The sequence below is a fragment of the Pipra filicauda genome, unplaced genomic scaffold, assembly GCF_003945595.2.
Source record: "Pipra filicauda isolate LSUMZ 115617 unplaced genomic scaffold, ASM394559v2 scaffold404_size635056_pilon, whole genome shotgun sequence".
In the NCBI taxonomy this organism is placed as follows: domain Eukaryota; kingdom Metazoa; phylum Chordata; class Aves; order Passeriformes; family Pipridae; genus Pipra; species Pipra filicauda.
Genome location: NW_024104537.1, coordinates 611,112 through 632,797, shown reverse-complemented (window position 1 = coordinate 632,797; position 21,686 = coordinate 611,112). Strand labels below are relative to the sequence as shown.

The 21,686-nt window shown below is 46.9% G+C and overlaps 1 protein-coding gene across 2 annotated transcripts in view; it reads left to right on the top strand.

Moving 5' to 3' along the window:
* The first annotated feature begins 252 nt into the window (after positions 1-252).
* Positions 253-21,686, top strand: part of LOC113994836 (interleukin 1 receptor accessory protein) — a 43,283-nt gene continuing 21,849 nt past the window's right edge. Inside the window, exons 1-2 of one of the 2 annotated variants that reach the window (XM_039385330.1) lie at positions 253-287; positions 9,373-9,440. In XM_039385330.1, the coding sequence (XP_039241264.1) occupies positions 9,374-9,440 (67 nt within the window). In that variant the 5' untranslated portion in view covers positions 253-287; position 9,373. The remainder of the gene's footprint in view (positions 288-9,372; positions 9,441-21,686) is intronic. The other variant, XM_039385329.1, reaches the window with a different exon arrangement.

Genomic DNA, 21,686 nt, shown 5'->3' with positions numbered 1-21,686 from the left:
TTTCCCCATATCCAGTCTCCTGAAAAAATAACTGCAGTCTCAGTGCAATTTACCTTTCTCCACCTTCCTTGTTCTCTCTCATGTTGCTATGTGGAATTTAGGGAGGCTGTTTAATTCTGTCTTCTTGGGAGGTTGCACAAACATAGACACCCTGACTCAAGGTCATGGAGAGATGGAAATGTTTTTCTCCAGGCTTACTTTGTTTTTCTTTTCTCCCATTGCACAGGGGAGCTGCATCTTGCATTGCAGCGGTGCTGAATAGCCCTAGGTTGTGACTACCCAGGAAGGTAATGTTTCCCCCTTTATAAGCATTTTCCCCCCCTTGTCCGACAGGTGCAATGACTGTAGTTGCTGACACAAAGTGTCAAAGACCAGGAGGGAAACTCAACCGAGCTTTCTAAAGACACTCAGTGATTACTTCCTCTCAATGCAGAGAAGTGAGCCAGCCCAGGGCCAGGGTCAGCACAGATTTCAGGATATTGAGACATCCACTTCCTGGCTTTGAAAGTGCTCAGAAATTAAAATTGTGGAGGCTTTTCAGATTTTTGGCCCTTCGCAGCAGGGTTTTAGTGCACAGCAGTATTTCCTTGTGTCGCTGCTCCTTGTAGCCTTTGGAAATGTCAGCAGCGAATGTATTGCCTTTTGTTTGTCATTCAGCTGGGGAAATGAATTCGTTGCCCTCATGAGATCAATCATATTCTCCCCAAATAATTAATATTGATGACAATCACAGCATACTGCTGCCTGCAGCTCCATCTCAGCCTTCGCACTGTGTACATGCTGTGGGTCAGAGAGCAGACTCTCAAAGAAGGCTCCAGGACTTAAAAATCAGGGTGGTGTTGTTTGAAGGTTGAATTTTGAGCTGCACTGCTGGAGTCAGTGCAGGCAGACCCTGAGCAAGTTCCTTGTGATGGTGCAACTGAATATTTGCAGAAGGAAATGTTAGAGACATGGGGAGCAAATCCAGTACACATCACAGGGGAAGGATTATCTCATTCTGTCTCTCTTTACCTCCTCTTTTTTTTGTGTGTACCTGGCTTTTTCTAGTCCCCTTTGCAGAGTGCAGCTGTACTATGCTTACCAGGAAGGGGCAGTATGCAAAAGAAAGCTGCTCGAATAGTCACCAGGAGGACCAAGTGGGTAGGCTGGGAATGTGGAGGGCTGGAAGGACCTCTGGAGAACTGTTTGTAAGTGGGATGCTGTCCTGGGAGAGGCCAGTAGCTCCTGGGCTTTCTGTTTTAGTATTGCTTTAAATTTTGCCATGGATTGATGTGTACAGTACACTTAGAACAGCCTGTCTGAGCTGCAGACAGGGATAGAAGCATCTTGATGTCTTATTCTTGTTTGCTTTTACGTATAAGGCTAAATGGGATTAAATTAACGTGATTAATATAAGTACCGATGTGGAACTGCTGTGTGGCCCAAACTTGAAAAATTCATCTGACTTGCTTTTACCCTTGAATATGTTGCTTATCCTAGCATACCAAGAGTCACTTAAGGAGATCCTTCTCTTATGCTGTGGGGAAAGCTGGGTCTTCCCCACTGGCAACAGCATGGGCAAACCTGCTGCGGTGCTGGAGACATTGCAGGCTGCCTGAGGAATTTGTGGCACTTCTGGAAAGGGAAGTGAAAGAGTGATGATGTGCTCTGGAGCATGGTGGTGCTTGGAGGATTTTTGCCTGCCGTGTCCCTCTCTGGAGGAACAAGAAGGGGAAGATGATGGCTGAATATAGAGCAGCCACCGTGGGAATCTGGTCTGCAAGCACTGAGGGCTATAAGGGGAGGAGGTGAAATGAAGGAGCAGGTATATATCTGGCAGCAAGTCCTTGAATTTAGGAAAATAAACTCTTGGAGTGTTTTTTGAGACTGAGACCCTCTTGCAGGTAGTGCTGGGCAGGGCTGGGTATAGCCCCTGGTGTGATGGTGGGGATATGGAGTGAGCAGAGCACTGGCTGTGCCAGGCTGGACTTATGAGGAGATACCTCTCCTGGGAAAGCTGCTCTGGGGTTCAAGAGTCGCAGGCTGGTGGTGTGAAAGGCAGTAAACTCAGCTGATAAACCTGCTCGAATCTGCACTGTGTTCTCTGGATTTAGAGACTTGGGCAGAGCTAACTTGGGGTTGCTGCTGTGCAATCTGTTGCACAATGTGGATGTGCTGCTGTGTCCACCATGGCAGTGGAACAACCTCTTAGGGAGGATATTGAAGCTTCTTACATTGAAAAACCATTAAAAAGGTCAGGAGGCAGAATGTGTAAATTAAATGCTCGTCAGATGTCTCCAGGTGCTCTGTGAGAACTAATTGGAATTTTTCCAGCAAGGGAGGAATCTCACTCTGGATTCCTTAAGTCTTCTCAAGTCTTTGAGCTATGTTGATTACAGCTTTCTTTTTTTCTGTGTGAAGATTAGTTTATCAGTTTATTTTGTGGTAGTGCAATATGTGGGTATTTCTCAGAACTCTCCTTTCACTATAACATTGCCGTCCAAAATAGAAGCATTGTGTCTGGCTTCATGGAAGATCCCGGCTCTCTTTGAAGCTCTGTTGGAAACTTTTCATTCCCTGGCTATTCAGACTTAAAAAATAGACTATCTTGGCTGGATACCTTTTGCTTGAGCACAGAAGTGCTCTTGTAGCTTGGTGTTTGAACTGCTTGGTGGCCAGCATGTATGCATTTGTAGTCTGTGCTGTTTGATTTTATAGCTGTGGCTCTACCTGCCCCTCTTCAGCCCACTCCACAGATCTCTAGGTGGTAGCCCCAGCTGTTTATTTGTCTTGTCCAGGTGTGCATATTTTGTAGAGATGACAGATTACTGTGCTAGTTTATTTTTGATGTATGAAATGCAGCGTGCTCTGCCTCCTAAATAGCTGCCAGAGTATAATCAGTGGCACCCTGGCTTCCAGCAGAGCAGTGTGTAAGATCTGTAGCATTTCTGCTTTGCCAAGTCCTGAGAGGACCCCAGGAGAACTGCAAAGAGAAGCAGGGTGTACTGAGTTTCTTTAGACATATTTTCAAGCCACCCCTGCCTTTCCACGTTTTTCCTTTTGAGAGGGAGAAAAATAGTTTCTTCATCTGAATTCTGATTATTAGTATTAAATCCGTTGAACCAAAAGGACGCCAGGAGATGGTATCTAAATGTCAATAGCAAATCACAAATTCCTTGCCTGGCAATTGCTTCCATGTCCCAAACATTGGCACTGGCAGAGGCAAATCTTACACTACCAAGGAAGCTCCCAGAAATGACTCACTGTGAATGAAAATCTCTGCAATTTTCCCCGAGCCTCTGAGCTTGAGGTGAGGCTGCTGCCTGCTCTGCCCTCAGGAGCTCTTGGTGCTTTTGGAGCATTGCTCATGCAATTTGTGCTGCTCTTTTGAGGGAGAAATAGCTTGGGACCACCTCCTGTGGTGACTCTGGGTGGCACACTGCTGGGTTCATTCCTCCCCATGTCGGGGATTTAGTGAAAATTAGTTATTAAAAAGACATCAGACTGCAGCCCTTGGCCTGGATGGGCAGGCAGGAGGCCAGGTAGGGGCTGTGGTGGGTGACAGGCAAATGGAACAACCTCAGATGCCTGATGTCATGTCCTTGACTGGCAATGAGCTGGCTGAGCCACTGACTGAGAAGACTGTTTCCAGATTTTTTTGTTGTGTGTTTGGTTTTATTTTTAGTTTTTTCCCCCCCTTCTCTTCAGGGTACTTGGTAGACCTTGGTGTAAAGGTGTGTGTGGGCACTGTATCTCCCCAGTGCTGGGAGCCAGTGCTTCCAGGTCCTGTGTTCAAGTGGCCAGCTCTGGCCAAGCAAGACAGAAGATGCTCTGTGCTAGTGAGAGGGGACACCTCTCACCAGGGCAACTTTGCATCTGACTCCCAGTAATTTATTTTTTTTTTTCCCTCTACAAAAGTAGGTGTGTAATATCTGGTGTAATTCTAGTTGGTGAAAAACTTTCAGGCTGCTCAAATTGAAACGTTTCCTTTGGTTCTGATGACATAAATTACTTTTATAATAGAAACATTTCAGAACAAATTCCTTTCAGCCCGCTCTGCTGTCAGGCATGTGATAGCCTGGTGAGTGCAGCTACCCTGGCAGAAGTGGGACTTCAGTGTTGATCTTGCAGGTCCCTGCACATGCCTTGGATGTGTCACCATTAGATGTGCTGATTGGGTCACACTTATGGCTCCTGCGATATCCCTGATTGCCGGGCAGGCTTCAGCCCTGGTTGATTCCTGCTGAAATGTGCTGGCTGTTAGGGAGCTCCTGCCAAGATAAACTGGACTCCCTGCCCTTAGGGGAGATGCAAATGTTTTTCTGAGGACAGCACTGGGGGCCCTTTGGTCAGTGTGCCTGTGTTTGAAGTGATGAGTGTGGCGGAGCATGCACTAGAGCAGGGAAAGTGCTCCGAGCTGCTTATGGCTTTCATCATCAAATTGCTGCTTGATTCCTCCCCGTTCTGTTCCTGGAAGGTGTCTGGGAATGAAAATTGTAATGAACGTGTTTATTCCTCCTGAGGAGTAATGGCTGGACTTCTGAACCCCATCACCTGTCTTTCTACCCCCATTCCCAGAGACTGCGGTGTAACATTCCGTTCCTCTGGGGGGCTGCCCATGGGACTGGCCAGCTCTCTGCAGGAGTGGCTCCGCTTTGGGCAGAGTGGAGCTGCTGACACCCCAGCAAAGGGTGGTGCCATGTAGTGCCCAAATGGCCTCCAGAGGAGGGGCAGGGCCAGCGAGACACTGCGCAAATCCCGGGTAAGTGGCACCGAGATGGTTTATGCTACAGTAATTCCCCCTTTTGTCTGACTTACTCCTGCACGTACTGAAAAGCAAAAGTGTTTCCTGGAGGGCAGAAGGGCCTTTTCCCATTTTCCATTAGTGTTTTTGCTGTTACTTTTCTGCAGTTGCTTTTGCAGGCTGCCCTTTGTCTGCCTTTTGGATTCTTTGAATTTACTTGAACTGTACATTTATTTTTCCCCATAAGAAAACACAGCAGACTCATCGAGCAGCCTTCTCCAATGCTGCTGCATGAGGATGCAGGGACCCAGGGCTTGTGAGCACACTGTGATGTGGGAGCAGAGGAGCTGTGCCTCTCTCTTGAGCACCAGCCTGGCTCTGCAGCCCATCACTCAGCCTTCATCCTCAAGTCCATGTGGCTTAGAAACAAAGCATTTCCTAAGCCATCCCACTCTGGATTTTGCTAGCCTTCCTCTGTCTACATCCCATTTTTTGGGGCCAGTCCTATGCTCTCAAATGCTTCTGACTTTGGACAGAATTATAGAAAGAAAATAGTATGTAAAAGCTGCTCTGGCTGAAGTTATTTTTTTCCTCTTTCTGAAAGTGCTTTATTATAAATACCCTTTCAGCCAGAGCACTTAGTGGCAAGGTTTTGAAGGGTGCTTTTGTTCTGCAGACCATAGTGTGACTTCTCAGTGAAAAGCAGAAAACCTACCAGCCCTCCCTAGATGCCTGTGGTTAGGAGGGACAAAGGTACTTTTCTTGGAAAATGCAGCATTGTTCTGTAGAATTGGTACAGTGTCTTTGAGAATAGGTGTGCAGTAGTTACTTAGAGTGCAGCTCTCTTTGTTAATTATTTGACATCTATCTTGGGTTTTATAATTGTTTAGAAAGTGCATAGGCTTTATGGGGTCTGTGCTGCTAAAGGCAGGAGTGAATGATTCTTTGCTGAGGTCTTTGGAAAAGGTGTTTTATTAAAAGGTGTTTTATATGAAAATATTCATGTTTTTTTCTGACATAAATGCCACTTGTGACCAGTACTAAATGAAAAAAAAAACACCACAAACCTTTCCACCCTCTTTGCTGTTAAGGAGACACTTCTGTGACTGTGTTTCTCCTCACCCCACTTTTCTTTGCTCCTCAGTAGAAAGAAGGTGAAAGTTTGAAGAAGAAAGTGCTCAGGGAACAATTTTTGATTTGAAACAAAGTGAACATATCAAGTAAGTTCTTTAAAAAAAATTCTAACAGTGGCTGTGATGGATCATTTTCCCCAACCACTCTATGAATTATTATTATTGAAATGTTAATTTATGGAGATATTAAGAACACCTCAGAGTATATTGGTCTCGTGAGAAGTTCCTGAAGTGCTGAGGATGTATCAGAGCTCTCCAGCTGTCTTCTGGCTGCTCTGATTGCCTGCTTCCTAGCTGTGATGTGATTTCTGAGCTGGTAAGCTCTTCTGCTCACTGATTTTATTCCTGGCTCCCTTTAGTGTTTGCTTTTATTTTTATTTGCTTTGGGTGGATGCAGTTGGGTGAACCCCTCTGCTGCCACCTGAGTTTGCACTCCCTGGCCTCTGGCTCCTTCGCTTGCAGCCAGAGATGCTGGTGTTTCAGCACAGTGCTACGGAATTGCATAAGAAGTTCATCAGGCACCACTGGAATTGCACCATTTACAGGCAAAATGGCAACATGCTTTCTGATGTCACGAAACAAAGAAGGTTGAGAAAACTCTTCCCTTCCTGGCAAGACTGGGGTGGGTTGTAGTCCTGTGGTGTCAGGTTCTTAAGGGCATTGCAAAACCCACCCCCTCTCTCTGCAACTGGATGCAATGCCATTCTGTGTGACAACAGGACTGCTGTGGGGAGACCTTTCTGTTTGGGGTAGATCACAGATTTGGGGCTATTTAAAGCAAAGCATCCCAGTGCTAGCAGCACTAGTACACAGAACCTGTGTTAGTACAAACCATCAGATCCTGTGGCTTTGTTTTTTTGGGGTTTTAGGGGTTTTTTGAGTAATCGTGTGCCACAGGAGTGGAGCTGGACTGCAGAAGCCATCCTGCCCTACTGTCCCCTTTATCTTCTTCACTGAGTGTGTGAGCTCTCCATTTCTTTACCAAACAGAGAGTATCCTCTTCCTTTATCTCAGCTGGCAAATGCTGGCCCAGTCAGGGCATCCAGGAGGCTGCGACAGCTCCTCTTGACCAGCCCTTGACTCTGTATGTGTATCTTCCATGGACCCTTGCATTTTGTACACTGTGAGAGCAGCCAGGGCTGTGGTCAAGTGCATCCCTTTCCCGTAATGGAGAAATTGCTGCAATCTGACAGGCTCTGTGTCTGTCTGCCTTCACTGATAAGATCTCTGGAGAGCCTGGAATGAACCAGAAGTAAATCACTCTGTGTAAGGCTTCTGATTTTATAGCTCGGTAGAGCAAGAAGGAAGGATTTTCTTACTAGCAGGAAGAGCATGGAAATCTTGGACACCTTGCTCGTGGGAACAGAGACTTGGTGGCTCTTTGAGACAGTTGAAAGGAGCATGTTCCTGTGAACATAGCTAATGGATGTAAATATTAGCTCGCTGCAGAGTTCATGTATCACTGAGTGAAATGTAGTAGTTTATTTTGGCCTCGGGCCACATAAATGGCCTTGCTCTATACAAGATAAACTCATCCAAAGTCAGTAGTTGTTCCTGCATGCTTCAGGGCTGAATTCAGTCCGATTTGTGCAAAATGCAGGAGAGAATTATTGGAAAATAAGGGTGAGTTAGGACACGCCGTGCATTTAGCTAATGACAAATGGAGAGGGAATCATAAGGGATTTTTATTATGGGAATGATTCCCCGTCGCTGTTTACACCCCCTCTCTTCGAGCATCTAAATTACCAAAAGATCCTCAGTTCCTACCAGAAGTGCAGCGTGTTGGTTTTCTCTGTCCGATCTGATGGTGTAAAGATGTTTTATTTTTCTTCAGCATCTTCGGGGGGTGGGAGTACTGAATGCTGTTTCTTCTCTATGAATATTCTTAAGTAACATTGGGAGCTGGTTGTTGGTGGCATTGGAGAAGGGTTTGATTAGCAGCTGGTATTTCAGTTTGGAGGAAGGCAGTAGGGGATGACCAGCCCGCAACTAAACCTCAGGGAAGAAGATTCACTTTCTTCCCTGCTTCTTGCCCATTTTTTAAAGCCTGATGGCTTCAGAGGCAATCTGCAGCCCTTCACATGGACTGTGCAGGGAAGAGCAGGCTTACTCCGGATTTCCTTTGTCTCTTTGAGATGAGCCCAGCAGAAGGAAAGCGTTGCACAAAGGCTTTTCAGATGTAAGCATTGAAAAGGAAGGATTCAATATCCGCTGCTGGGTTTTAAGAAGTACAGTTCACGTGTCCCATTCCTGTTAATCTCTGCAGTCTGTGCAATCATAGGTACTCTCTGCTTATGCTCAAAGCGCTTCTGTGTACTGCATATATTCTGGACAGGTTTATGAGGGACGTGTTTAAGGGAGCTCTGTGGCTTCTCTCCCCACACTTTTAACCCACCGTGATGGAACAGGTTTCCCTGTCATCTCGTAAGCACACTCCTGACAGTATCACCATGCTCGTTACTGCATCTGCCTGGCGGAGCTGAGATGCTTTGATGAAGTTCAGCCTTTTAACCATCTCTTCTCCCTTTGTGATCTGACAGCACCTAGGAATATCAAATACGACCTTCACCCCGTTAATGAGAGCATCTAGTAGATGTCAGTTTTCATGACTACCAGCTTATAAATTGCATCCTGAAAAACCTAGAAACAGAGGGAGATTTAATTCCAGTGAGCAAGCAGCTCTGAGAGCTGAATGCCAGATACCGGAGCGGTCAGCCAGTGAAACTCTGGCAATGTACATTTATCTCAAATTACAGGAAATTGTGCTCTGTAGCAGGAATGGAAAAGTCTGGGATTGTTTTTTGCTTATCAGAGCTGCTTAGAAAGTATAAGCCTTTGTTCAAATCATTTCTGAAAAGCCTACAAACCTGATGCTTGTTTACTCCTGTGAGGTGGCTGTTCAAAGAAGGGTTTGACTGAAAAGGGCTGGTGAGGCCTTGTGTTGCCTCCACTGCCTGTAGGAGCAGAGTGAAGCAGTCAGGACTCTGGCAACCAGCCTCTTTGCAGGTCACCAACAGCAGACCTTGCCAGTTTGGACTGCACTAGTGTGGTTGTCCTGTTGAACCGTCAAACACATATTCAGTGCAATTGTGCTTCAGCTGCCGCTCACCGTCGCAAGTGCTTTCTGCACTTGTTCTTAGAAATGAGCCGAATGAGGTCTTGGCAAAGGACCTCGGTGTTTTGGGAGTCAAAGGTCGGGATTTCTAGCCTGCAAGCACCTATTTTACTCCTTGTGCTTCCAGATACAGACTATTCCAGTGACTTGAATCAATGATCTGGGCTGTCCTCTTCAGAGCCATCACCTCCCAGGCTTGGCAAGCTGCCACAGGCGGAGCAATGCTGCCACGCAGATACTATTCTCAAGGCATCTTAATGAAATAAAAAAAGAACCTACCAGAATTAAAGGATCACTGGGTGGATGGTGGGATAAACACACACACACTCAGAGTTAAAAAATTGCCTGCAGTGATGAAACAGTGTCAAATAACCAGAAACTCTGTGTGCTTTGTCTCGCAGGATGAAGATGGTCAGTGTCCTGCTGGTTACACTCTGGCTGTCCATGGTCACCCTCAGCAGAGGCTCGGGTAAGGACATGGCATGCGATGGGTCTGCCTACTTACTGTGGGAAGAGCTGACCTGAGGCCAGAGAATAAAACTGTCTGCAGCGAGTTTTAAGAATTTACAGCATTTCTGGATTAAAGGGTTGTGTGTAAAATGCTTCAGCAAAGTATTGAACACAATGCTAGTTCTGTGGGGTATTGTACAATGCTCATGTATGGAGGCTACAAGTGTGGTTGGTGTAAATGGGTACATTAGCAAATAGCAGAAAACACCACCTCGACCTAAAAGTGCTTTGTAAATTCAAGCTGCCCACTTGGTCAGTATCTTTATTCCCCTTCTGTGAGGGATGAAACCAGGGCTTGGCACGTGGTGTTGACTTGTCACTGGGTTGCAAGCAGGACTCAGACTTGAACCTGAACTCTGCTATTCCTGGTTGGATCCGGAGGGGGTTGAGATTCGGCTCTCCAATTCTGACTCATGCCTCAGCAATGCAAGGGGAGAGGGGAACTTGTGGAGTAAGAGGAGCTCTGATACCCGTCTCACTGAGTCACTTTCCTGACAGGAAATATGTTGTCATGCTCGCAGCTCCTCTGGCACACGTTCAGCCCAGCTCTTCTGAAGAGGCAGATTGTGCATGTCTCGGCTCCGGACTTCCTATTTGGGGGCGGAAGGAGACAGCATGATTTACAGGAGGCGAGTGGAAAGGGGGAGGGAGGAAAGAACAGGCGCTGGTTTTGTGGGGGGAAATGCTCAGAAATAAGGGCTGTGCAGAGGATTGACAAGCCTCCCCCATGAACCTTTGTCCCTCTGCAGCAAGGGACAAACAAGAAGTTATAATATCCTGAGCAGATGAACAGCTCTTGTGTCATTCCCTCTTGGACTATACTGAATTATCATGGCCGAATTCACATCATGCACTTCAGCAAGGTTCATTTCAGTGCAGTGTTCATCACAGAGGCTGGGAGGCTTTTCTCCTCCTTGGGCTGCCCAAGGGCTGCAGGCATTCACAGTAGGCTGTGGTCTTTGGTAGGGGATGTCCCATCCTGGCTGACAGGGACTGGGTGGAAGTGGTGAGCAATGAGGAAACAGCAAAGGAGAAAGAATATACGGCCCGGGTCTCCTCTGCTAAACCCCAAGTAGCAGGAGCACCAGGGGAAGGAGGGATCCAGTGACATGGATCTTTGCTGCTTGCTGGGAAAATCCCTGCTTTACATGTGATTCTGGACATGCTGTTCTACTCTCCACCAACGCAATATCCCCCTCCTGCTGAGGCAGCATTATGACTCCCCACGTGCAGTCATCTTGGGCTTTTTCAGAAATGGGAGGTATGTGCAACTGAACCAGGATTGCCCAGGAAATGTTAGAGCTACCCTAAAAGCTGATACAGTCATCTGGGAGCCGTGAAAATGAGCACCCTGGCATTTGGGAAACACAGGCTCATGCCAATGGATCTGGCAGAACCAGAACCCTCCATGCATTTTTGTAGGGTGTCTAGTACTATTTAAATATTCCTCCTTCAGCAGAGGTTTTCTGTACAGGATGCTCAGAGCCCTTGTAGAGCGCTGCAAGAACATAAGTGTCAAAGGGTGATGCATGAGACACGTGATCAGTTAAAATATGTCTCTCCTGCAAATCCAATGCAGTATATGCATTTAATTATCTGGAGGTCTGTGGTGTCAGACACACTCTTCAGTTCAGAGCTTGCTTTTTATGCCATGGACATCATAAAACAGTTTGGGCTGTCAAAATGTCTTCTGTTATTCATGATGGGCCTGGATGGCTGTTTGTAGATGGATGGAGGGGCAGCTGTTTGTGCAGCCCTCTGTTACACTGTGGGGTTTCCTGAGGCTGGCACCAAAAGGCGACTGGAGCTCGTTTCACCCTTGCAAAGTTGTAAATACAGAGCAGTATGGGAGACCAGACTTGCTCTGGTAATGTTGCAGCATTTGGACTTGCTTTTTCTTTCAGGAGCAGGAAGCATGGGTGAGGGGACCAGAGCTGAGGTTATCTGGAGTGAATGCAGAAGGGCTGTGCCCAGTCTACAGCTGCCCTGGTGGTCGCCTAACACCAAGCAAGGCCATGGCGATGGGTAGCTCTCAATGAGGAACCTGGCTCCTGGGATATTTAACATGTGTAACTTGGTAGGGATTTGTCATTTCAGATGAATATCTTTCTGTGCTTTGACTATTAAGTCATGTAATGCTGTATTGTCGGGACCAGCTCTCTCTCCAGCCAAGGCTGGACTGAGGAAGGCTGGAGGCAGGGACAGGAGTCCTTCTGTGGTTTGTTGCCACTTTTCTGCCTCTGCCATCCTTCCTGGTGGAGCAGTGTGGTCAACAACACTGACCAGAGACTGTCCAAGCCAGGGGTACCGGTTCTGCTGAGTCCCAGGCTCTGTGGGCTTGCAGGGGAGATGAGGAGCCAACACTTGCTAAATTTCAGCTTTAAAATACCAGCACTGCTCTGGCTGTGATGCAAGGAGCCTTTCCATCCAGTTCAGCCAGTATAGCTGACAGTCTCCCTGGCAATGTGTCAGAAAGCTTCAGCATTGTGCTTTACCCTGCTTCTTACTGGAGAGACAAATCCATAAACTTTATTTCCCCCCCAGATTTCGCCTACAGCACTGTGGCTCGAAACATCTGTTCTTTGGGCTCTGCTGTTTCTGCTGCGTGTGGAGGCTGGTGCTGCAACAAAATCACTTGCCGGAAGGGAGGTGCAAACTGTACGAGGAAAGAAATGTGATCTGAGTAGTGTAGAGTAAAAGATGTGGAGTCTGAGACTGAATTGGTGCCTGAGTCTTCTATTCACTCATACTGTATGCGAGGGTAGATCTTTTCTGGTCTTAAGAGTGTACGTGATCTGCAGTGCATGGGTTTGAATTCCTTACTTGTGACCTTTGGCATAGTGTTTGCAATGGTGTTTGGAGTCTTTTGCTTTCATTGCCTAGCTAAGCCATCCCTAAGTTGGAAATGAGGCTCCCCACTTGTGTTGTAGGATGCTTAGTGAACCCAGTGTTCTGATATCCAGAGAAGGATTACAAAAACCAATGGACCCAGTTCTGGTCTTAAAATTATTTCTTTGGCACTACTGAAGTCATATAAATATACACTGGCTTAAAAGAGATGAAAAAGCAGTTGGACAAAGAACAGTGTGAATACAGAATAATGTTACGTTCTTATTTCTGAACAAAGCTAGCTGATGTTAGATACCGGCTTATGTAGAAGATATAGCTGTAGTTGTTCCATTTTCCTCTCTCTGCTAACCAGGCTGCTCTCTTACTCTCCAAGAATTCTCAGCTTTTGCAGGGAGAGGGCTGGGGAGGGGATGGTGGTTAGGAGTATTGTCTTAGGGAATTGCAAAAGCAGAAGAATATTGCTGCCATGAGAGGAGGAGCAGCCTCATGCTGATTATCTGAAGGACATGTATAAAGTGTTAGCAGGTACCTGCTGTGCATAAATAGTGCTTTGGTGGGAGGAATCATCGTGTTTGCATAGGAATGCCTCTGATAGCTCCCTTGGGGAACTATCAGACTCTCAGACAGGCTGTGTGGTAGGATGAGCCCAGAACTGGGGCTAGCTTCTACCCAGAATGACACCCCAGCATGGCAGGCAGTGGCTGTAAGGCAGCCAGGAGCTTCTGTCCTGGGAGCTTTATTTCAGGCTCTGCTGTTATTTGCTGGATTGTGAGCATGTCTTTTACACTCCCTGATATCAGAGGCTTTCAGGCACTGGTTTTGTCCACTCTGAAGTTGGCTCCAAGGTGCCAGATGTCACCAGTGCTGCTCAATTCAGGTGGTGACTGGAGCAGAGAACTTGCAGCTTCAGAGAGAAAGAAACAGAGGTCAGGCTCCAGAGGTCAGAGCTGCCGCCTGAGCCGTCTCTCCCAAGGGCCGATCTGTGCTCTGTGTCTGTCGCACTGAGCAGAGAGGCAGAGCAGTTGCTGATGGCCGGGGGAAATTTGCAGATTAATAAATTACTGTCTGTAAAACACTTTGAAGATGGAAAGCCCTGTGCAGCTCCTCAGGATTATTACTATATAACTCTTATTCTACTGATGGGGTTCCAGTGGCCTTATTTTCCGTATGATTTGTGACAGCCCCAGAAGCTGAGAAGCTTATTTTGGTGTGTAAAGTCAGAAGAAAAATAGATTAAACTGCATTATTGTTTTCTAAAGAGACTAAATCCCTCCCCCATCATCTTCTCTTGGGATTTCCTGACTTCCTCCTACTCTTCCAATCTCAGCCTCTTGCTGTCCTAATTTAGGACATGATTTTATAACCATCCATACCCATCTGTGAGTTACTGTCATTGTAGAAGTTTATGGCACTTGGGGGCATGAAGTTACTCGACACCGAGGGTGTTGAAAGGTGCCCAGCCCTGAAGTGGATGAAGATAAAACCTGCAGAGCAGAGCTGACCTGGGTGCAGACGTGTAAGTGCAGCTGCCAGCCTCCCTCTGCACCAGCCACAGTTGTGCCCGCTGAGGAGATAAGACCTCAGTCTGCTTCTTGTCAGCTGAGGAAATAGGTTGTGAGGGGTGAGTTTTGTGCAGGCGTCAACATGATGTGACCTATCTGCATTGAAGTGCAGAAATGTGTGGAGGAAGGCAGCCCTTTTTGAGTGTGTTGCTGATTTGGTATTGAATAGTCACTTTTGCTCCTTTGTGTGTATCAAATAGAGCATCAGGGGACATCGGGGTCCTGTCTCCTACCCACCTTATCCATCATGTCCCTCTCCCACAGCTGCACAGTTGTGTTTTATTGCACACAAGTGACTCTGCTGGGCTTGTAGACCCTTGCAGTGCATTTTACTGCCTGCTGTGTTTTTTCAGTTTCCATCCTTGCCAGAGGACAGTTGCTGCAGCACCTTTGTAATACAGACATCCCTGTGGATGGACAGTGCAGAATCATTGACTCTGTTTTAAAGCAGGCAGCAGAGCACCTGGCTAAACACAGTAACTAGGCTGCATGGGTTGGCAGAGCCAAGAATTTAGCCTGGACCTTGTCAAGCCCCAGCTTGGTGTCTCAGGCACGCAAAAGAGCCCCTGCCAGCTTGAGCACAGCTCAGTGGTGATGCTAATCAGGTAAACCCCCTTTTCATGCTGCCTCTCCTGCAGATGAGTTTGCAATGGGGTGTTCTGTTTCCTGTATTTCTCCTCCTCCCATGCTGCTCTTCTTTGCTTCACACAAAAATTTTCTCAATGAAGTGGAATGGAAAGTAGCTATTTGCTCCTCTTATCCTTCGGGGAAGCAGTTCATACCCCTACCTTTATCGTTTTGACCTCAAATTTAAAGAAAGCCTTCAGGAAAATGTATCAAACTTGCTAGAGGAATCTGAATATAATTTTTTTTTTTTTTGGCCCAGTTGCTGGAGGTAACCAAAATACTCTGTGCCACATACAGTAAACAGCTTTATGCACAGATAGAGAGTGAAGGCATAAAGCTCACTGTGGAGGAGTTTTAAAAGACACAAATAACTACCCCATGTTACAGGCTGTGCTTGATGAGATAAGGCGATTCAGAGTCAGAAGCTCTGGGCTCCATACAGTTTTTTGAATGTCATGCCTTGGCTGCTGCCTCTGAAGTCAACAGAAGTTTATGCAGTCAGCTTGTTTTTCGTTAATTTGGCAGAGAGACAGGCTGTCACACCTGTTTAAACTAGACTTTCAGGGTCTAAAGTTAATCAACCACAATGTACAAGTGCTTTTTGAAACGATGAGCCGTTCTGCAACAGAAAGTACTTTTTCTTCTCCCTTTCTCAGCTGTCCTGCCTATTTAAATGATAAAAGCACTTGGGCAGGGAGAGAGAGACTCCATCCTTGTGTGCAGCATCTGGAGAAGCTACTTTCGTGGGGTCATCACAGCTCAGTGGCAAAACAGGATGGATATGGTGAGACCTGGGAGAAGTGCAAGACCATGTCGTCAGTGCCATCAAAGCAGAACCACATGGATGGGGCTGGGCTGCGATAGGAGGTTTCTGCCGGGACCACTTCCACTTACTTGTTCTGCTGGAGAGGCAGTGGGAGAAAGGCAGTGAGGTTATGACAAGTCTTTTTTGATGTGTTTCCACTGGATGTCAGACTATGAATTTCTGCAGAGTTCACACAGCTTCTAGGCCGAGCCTCCAAGGCAGCTATGGCCTCAAGGCAGTTGAGCTGTGACCAGTTTTTAGTCAGTCTCTGACCACTGTCACTGCTGCAGAAATAGTGTGAGCAAATGGGGAGAGCTAGCTGATCTTGGCTATGTCTAACCCAGTTTTGTGTCATTCCCACCAATTTCAGTGTGTTTGGCTCTGTGCCTCTTCTCCCAGTTAAGGGCAATCTCATTTGTTTTGTTCCATGCTTCTCTTCCTCCACTGTGTTGGATGGTCAGATGGGATACAGGCAGCATAGGGAACACTGCCCCACTCAGCTGCTGAGCAGAGAACACAGCCAGGGAGCATGGTGTGGTTTTGTGCAGGGTGGGTGTGTGAAAGGAAAACTGCGGTAGAAGAGAGGGTGCTCCTGGCACTGGCATAAATGGAAGGCACACCCACGTGTGATGGTGGCCACAGCTGGTACCTCCTGTGCCCACAGTGCAGCTCCTCCGTTCAGCCTGGCTTCCTCTGCTTCCTTCTCACTGACTGAGCTTGAAAGATGGTGGGGAGGAAAATTTTTTTTTTAAGGTAGTAGTGATTAATTCTTGCTTAATCGCTTTGCGTGATCAGCTCTTTCTGCCTTATTGATGCTGATTTGTGCATCGAGCTAACCACTGGCCTTGCTCTACTCCCCAGGTGGAGGCTGACTCATACCAGCTTTGCTTTAAGATAATGCAGCAGGGGCAGACAAAGAAAGTAGGAAGCTGTTGAGATAGGGCCCAGCAGCGTGAGCTTGTAGCCCAAAAAGCCAGTTGTTTCCTGGGTCACATCAGAAACAGTGTGGCCAACAGGTCAAGGGAGGTGATTCTTCCTCTCTACTTGGCTCTTGAGGGACCCCACCTGCAGTGCTCTGTCCAGCTCTGGGGTCCCCAACACAAGAATGTTGGAGCAGGTCCAAAGGAGGGCACAAAGATGATCTGAGAGCTGGACCACCTCTCCAGCTGAGAGAGTTGGGGCTCTTCAGCCTGGAGAAGAAAAGGCTCTGAGGAGACCACAGAGTCCCTTCCAGTACATAAAGGGACTACAAGAAAGCTGGAGAGGGACTTTTCATGAGGCCATGTAGCGATAGGACAAGGAGTAATGGCTTTAAGCTGAAGGAGGGTAGGTTTAGATTAGATATTAGGAAGAAATTCTTCACTGTAAGGGTGGTGAGGCACTGGAACAGGATGCCCAGAAAAGGTGTGGATACCCCATCCAAGGAAATATTCAAAACCAGGTAGGATGGGGCTTTGACCAACCTGGTCTAGTGGATGGTGTTCCTGGTAGCGAGGTTGGAACTGGATGATTTTTAAGGTCCTTTTGAACCCAAACCATTTTGTGATAGTGCAGCCCCATCTGATGCTGCAGCTGAAATGGTGTGGAGGACAGGGGTCATTCACTGGCAGGGTCATTCAGTTGGCAGCATTGATGGCTTCGTGTCCTGCAGAGTCCCAGTCTGCGTACAAGGCAGGCCCCCTCCCAAAATTAGAGATGATTATGAAGGGCACATCAGTTTGGCAAATGACAGGGTAATTTGTGCCAGCATGATAGATGACCTCTCATAAGGATGGCTCTTTACTATTTCTTCATAGAAATTTTAACTAAGAGAACCTTTGCTTGTAGCCCTATGGGAGGGAAGGGATGGAGGTGGTGTGGAGCTGGTAGAGTTTTGATGATTGAGATTTTTCTTTTAAATAGAGAACCAGTTTCATCTCTGTTTCTCTGTTTTGAGAGTGTGAATTCTTGTAATAGGTGCTGCAGGTGCGTCTCAGGTGTTTGTATTTACACAGGAGCTCTGTTCTGAAGCCTGGAGAAGAGGAGGCTCAGAGGTGACCTTATCACTCTCTACAACTCCCTGACAGGAGGTTGTAGTCAGGTGGGTGTTGGCCTCTTCTCCCAGGCAACCAGTGACCGGAAGAGAGGACATGGCCTCAAGCTGCATCACCCCTTTTGTGACCAGTGACAAAAGGGGTGATTAGACATTGGAATGGACTGCCCAGGGAGATGGTAGAGTCACCATCCCTGAAGTATTTAAGGGAAGTATTTAATTTTAATATTTCCAGTATTTAAGGAAAGACTGGATATGGTACTTAGTGCCGTGGTCTAGTTGTCATGGTGGTGTTCGGTCATAGGTTGGATTTGATGATCTCAGAGCTCTTTTCCAACCTAATTGATTCTGTGAAGAGGGTAAATCAGTGCAGTAAGTGAAAGGCTGGGAAAGGTTTCCAGAAATGTCTGTTTTCACCTTTATGCAGCTGAGCGGCGTTATTTTTTTTCCCTCTAATTTGCTACTTTGCCTCTGAAGAAGCCACTTTCTTCAGCTTTGTTTGGCTTCTGAGGAGTCTGTTTTGGGATACCTGGTGTTGAAGGGCATCATAGCATCAGATTCAGAAATGGGACAAATCTGTCAGTTTCTGTAAGAGAAGCAGTTTCTATCCCTTGTATCAGGAGTAGACACCCCTATGAACACAGCTTGCAGCGTACAGTCCAAGCAAGGAAGACACTTGGAGTTAGCTTTGCCAGTTCACCTTGTTCCCAGTGTGCATTAAGGAGGAGTGCAACAGCCTGCTTGTTTCTTTATGTCAAGGCACATGATTTCAAGATAGGCATCCTTACCCTCAGCCTTCTGCCTGCACTTTGTCTTTTAATGCTGAAGAGGCAGGAGTGTTCCTTCTACCATTCAGCCTCCCTCCACCCTGTATAATGCTCATCCCTTTTCCAAAGCAGGGCTGTGCAAGCGGGAACATTTCTTGCCTTTTTCCTGCATTGTCTGTCACAGGTAGGTATTATGGGTCATAGGCTGCCCTGCTGTGTGATTGCAGAGCATTCAGCAGTAAGAGGGGTCAGTTGAGGCATCTGCAGTGCACCTCATTGGTAATGAGAACAAGGTGGTTTCTTTCAAAAGTGTTTTGCAGAGGTGTTTCTAGGAAGATGCATCTGTGGGATGGTGTATTTTTAGAGAATTTTATTGTGTCCCTCAGGTATGTGTGTAGTGCTCCATTTGCTGCAGCATGGAAGGGACCATGGAGTTACCTATAGTTGCATCTCCGTGCTGGTTTCTATTTGTTAGCAAACCTCTGAAGTCACAGCATGAATGCTGATCCCACTTGATTTAATCAGGAGCTGCTCTTAACTCCAGCAGCTGTTTTGTGCAGGAAATGTTTCGAGAGAGAAGAAATTTGCTTCCTAGTCTTAACCAGTGAAAACAAGTGTGAGTTGCTGCAAATGGGCACAGCACCGTAGAAGTTAGTGCTGTTTCTCACAATGAGAACTGGATCCATGGATCTTCTTTCTGCAGTGCTCCCTCAAATATCATTACTGGAGTCAGGATATATCAATGTGTGTGTATATGTATTTTTTTTCATAGTGGTAGCTGCTTTATGCCAGTGAAGGGTCACTGTGAAGTCATGCCATTTTTTTCAGGCTATCTCCAGTTCAGTCTGACATCCAAGTAGCTGCATGCTGATGTTAGCAGCAAATAGGCTCTGAAAATCCAATAGAGCTTAAAATAGTGGAAGGGACACAAAATGTTGCAGGGAGCTGTTGGATACAATAAAATTATAGCAATAATAATGTGAGTATCCCCTCTATGCATGTGTGTGGAGTGCAGCCAGCTGTCTGGGTTTGATCTCTGCTGGGGTCTGCTGTAGAAGTGCCCACACAGCAGAGGTTGCTGTTTGGCATGGGGAGAAGAGCACCCTCACAGCTGGGGAGCAAGAGGCTCACAAAGGTGTGTGTGAGGGATGCCCTGCAGTCCTCACACATTTTATGTCAGGCAGAGCCCATCTATCTTGGTCATAAAACACCCCAAAAAAGTAGAAATAGCAGTACTGCTGTCAGCACAGCACAGGGAGAAGGGAAGCTGTGCAAAGGCCACCGCTTCTGTCCTTGGTGTTTTGTGTCTGAAGGAGCTCTTGCTGCAGCCTGGGGTGTTTCTTCCATCTCTGCTGTAAGTGATGGGTCATGGCATTGCTCCCTGAGCCCTCAGAGCCGTGCTTGGTGTCTTTGCCCTGGCAGCCAGGAGAAATCCTTGCCAGCCAGGTGGCATACACAGCCTGTGATCTCACACTGCACGGCTGCCTCTGTGGTCTGGGTGTAGCTGTTCAGTACCAGCACAGTTATATGCTGGTTTTGGGGTTCAGCTCAGAGCTTTCAGCACTCCAGGTAAGGGCACGTGGGGAGCCTTAGCACTGGCTCTTTGCTGTGACAGTGTTCCTGAAACCAGGCTAATTAGCCAGCTCTGAGACAAAATCTCCAGGTATAGCTCTTATAGTAAAACAATAACAGTCACTTCTTCCCGAGCCAAGAAGAAAAGGCCTGTGCATTGCTTTTGAGAAATGTAGGAAGAAAAAAAATAAAATAGTTGTATTTATTTTCGATAACTCATCCAGGTAGAATGGGTAAGTAGTTTTACCGTGCTGATTTATGGTCTGTTGCAAAATGCAAGAGCTGCTCATGATTGCAAATTTCATTGATCCTGACTCTAAGAATTTCAGTACTGTAATGTTATATATAGTTTTCTCCCTCCCCAGTCCTGCCATTTGAAATAATAAGGACAGTTTGCCTTTATGCAGCCCAAGAGAAGATAGCAAAGTCAGGTGCCAGGAAGAGAACCCAGGTATCCTGATTTACAGACCCAGGTTTGCTCCTTCCAGAGGGAGAGCCTTTCTTTACAAACAAAAAAGCCCCCTCTCCATGAGTAGCAATCCATGCTTTATCATGCAGTTAGCAGACAGTCTCTGCAGGCTCATTTGTCTCATTACCACTGTATGGGCACTTGCCCATACCTAATCCAGTAGCTTGACCCCTCCAGCATAAAGCAGCATACTGGTTCCAGTTGGCCTTGATCATGGTGGTGACTGGTGACCATACACCTTCCCATGGTATAAGGCTTCCAACAAGGGTTTTGTCTGTCAGAATGAGCCTTTGCTCTGGCTGTGGTAGCAGCCATAATGTGTGATGCTGTCTTGGTTTAACTACAAGTTGTTCGGGAGGTGAGACCTCTAATGAGAGGTCGGTCCCTGGGGAAGAGGCTCCAAAGGTCGGCAGTGCTCCAGTGAGCAAAATCCCAGGTACCAAGAGAGGGTGAGTTCTGGGGCACACCTGTTTTTATCTTGTCTCTCAAGTTCCCAGAATGCTTCACTTCAGGGACCCACCTTTCAGCAGGTCCCAAGATGCTGGGGACAGTCTTTCCGTGTTTCAGCTCGGATGGGGGGGTGGGCAGTCCCTCATGCTCTAAATTGCGTGATGGTATGAAAAAAAAATCACTAAAAATCTTTCCCATTTAACTAAAACTACAACAGATGCTGTGCGGTTGTGAAAGACGTTTTTTAGATAATAAGCTATGGCACTCTCCAACCACTTAGGTTTGGGGTTCCTACAGGCAAATATTTGTGTTCTGGGTAGCTTCACTGCCTCTTCCTAGCCCAATTTGTTCTCTTCCTCCAGAAGTAGCACTCTGTCATATGGGTGTTCAGAATACCAGAGGAGGAGCAGTGCAGCTTGCATTTACATTTATGTGCAAACTCGCCAGAAAACATTTCTATTCTTACTGGCCCAGATTCCTCCTCCCCATGACTAACCATTGCTGAGCCACAGGAGTTAGCATCACTGCCTTTAAGTGCTGTGGGCCTATCTTCTCAAAGGTTTATCACTTTGCTTTTTTTAATTAAGTATGAGTTTGGGGCCAAGCTACATCCCACTGTCTACTTAAGGAAGAATAAATGCCAGAAATCCTGCTTTGGGCCTGTGAAGTCAGTTCAGAAGAATTCAGAAGAATTTGGCTCAAAGAGCATATTGTATTCTATTTTTCCTTTTGGTCTGAGTTCTTGTAATATCTGCAAATGGGAGAGGCTTTGCAGTGTCGTCTCTGGTAAGCCTGTGATGTGCTGAGACACTGCTCCCAGGGACCGCTGCAGGCAGCACACCCCTCTCCTGTTTGACTCATTTTGGGTTCTCAGACGTCAGGCTGCCCTAGCAAATGCCTCTCAGCAGCTACAAGAGATGCACTGGGAAGCGTGCCATGCTGTGCTCTGCCTCGTCAGCGTGGGGAGACAGGAGATGCACTGACAGCAGCTTCTCCATGTGTCTCAGTTGGTGCCGACAGTGCAGGTTGCTCTCAGGTTTGCTGACACCCTGGTACCGTGCTTTGCTTGCA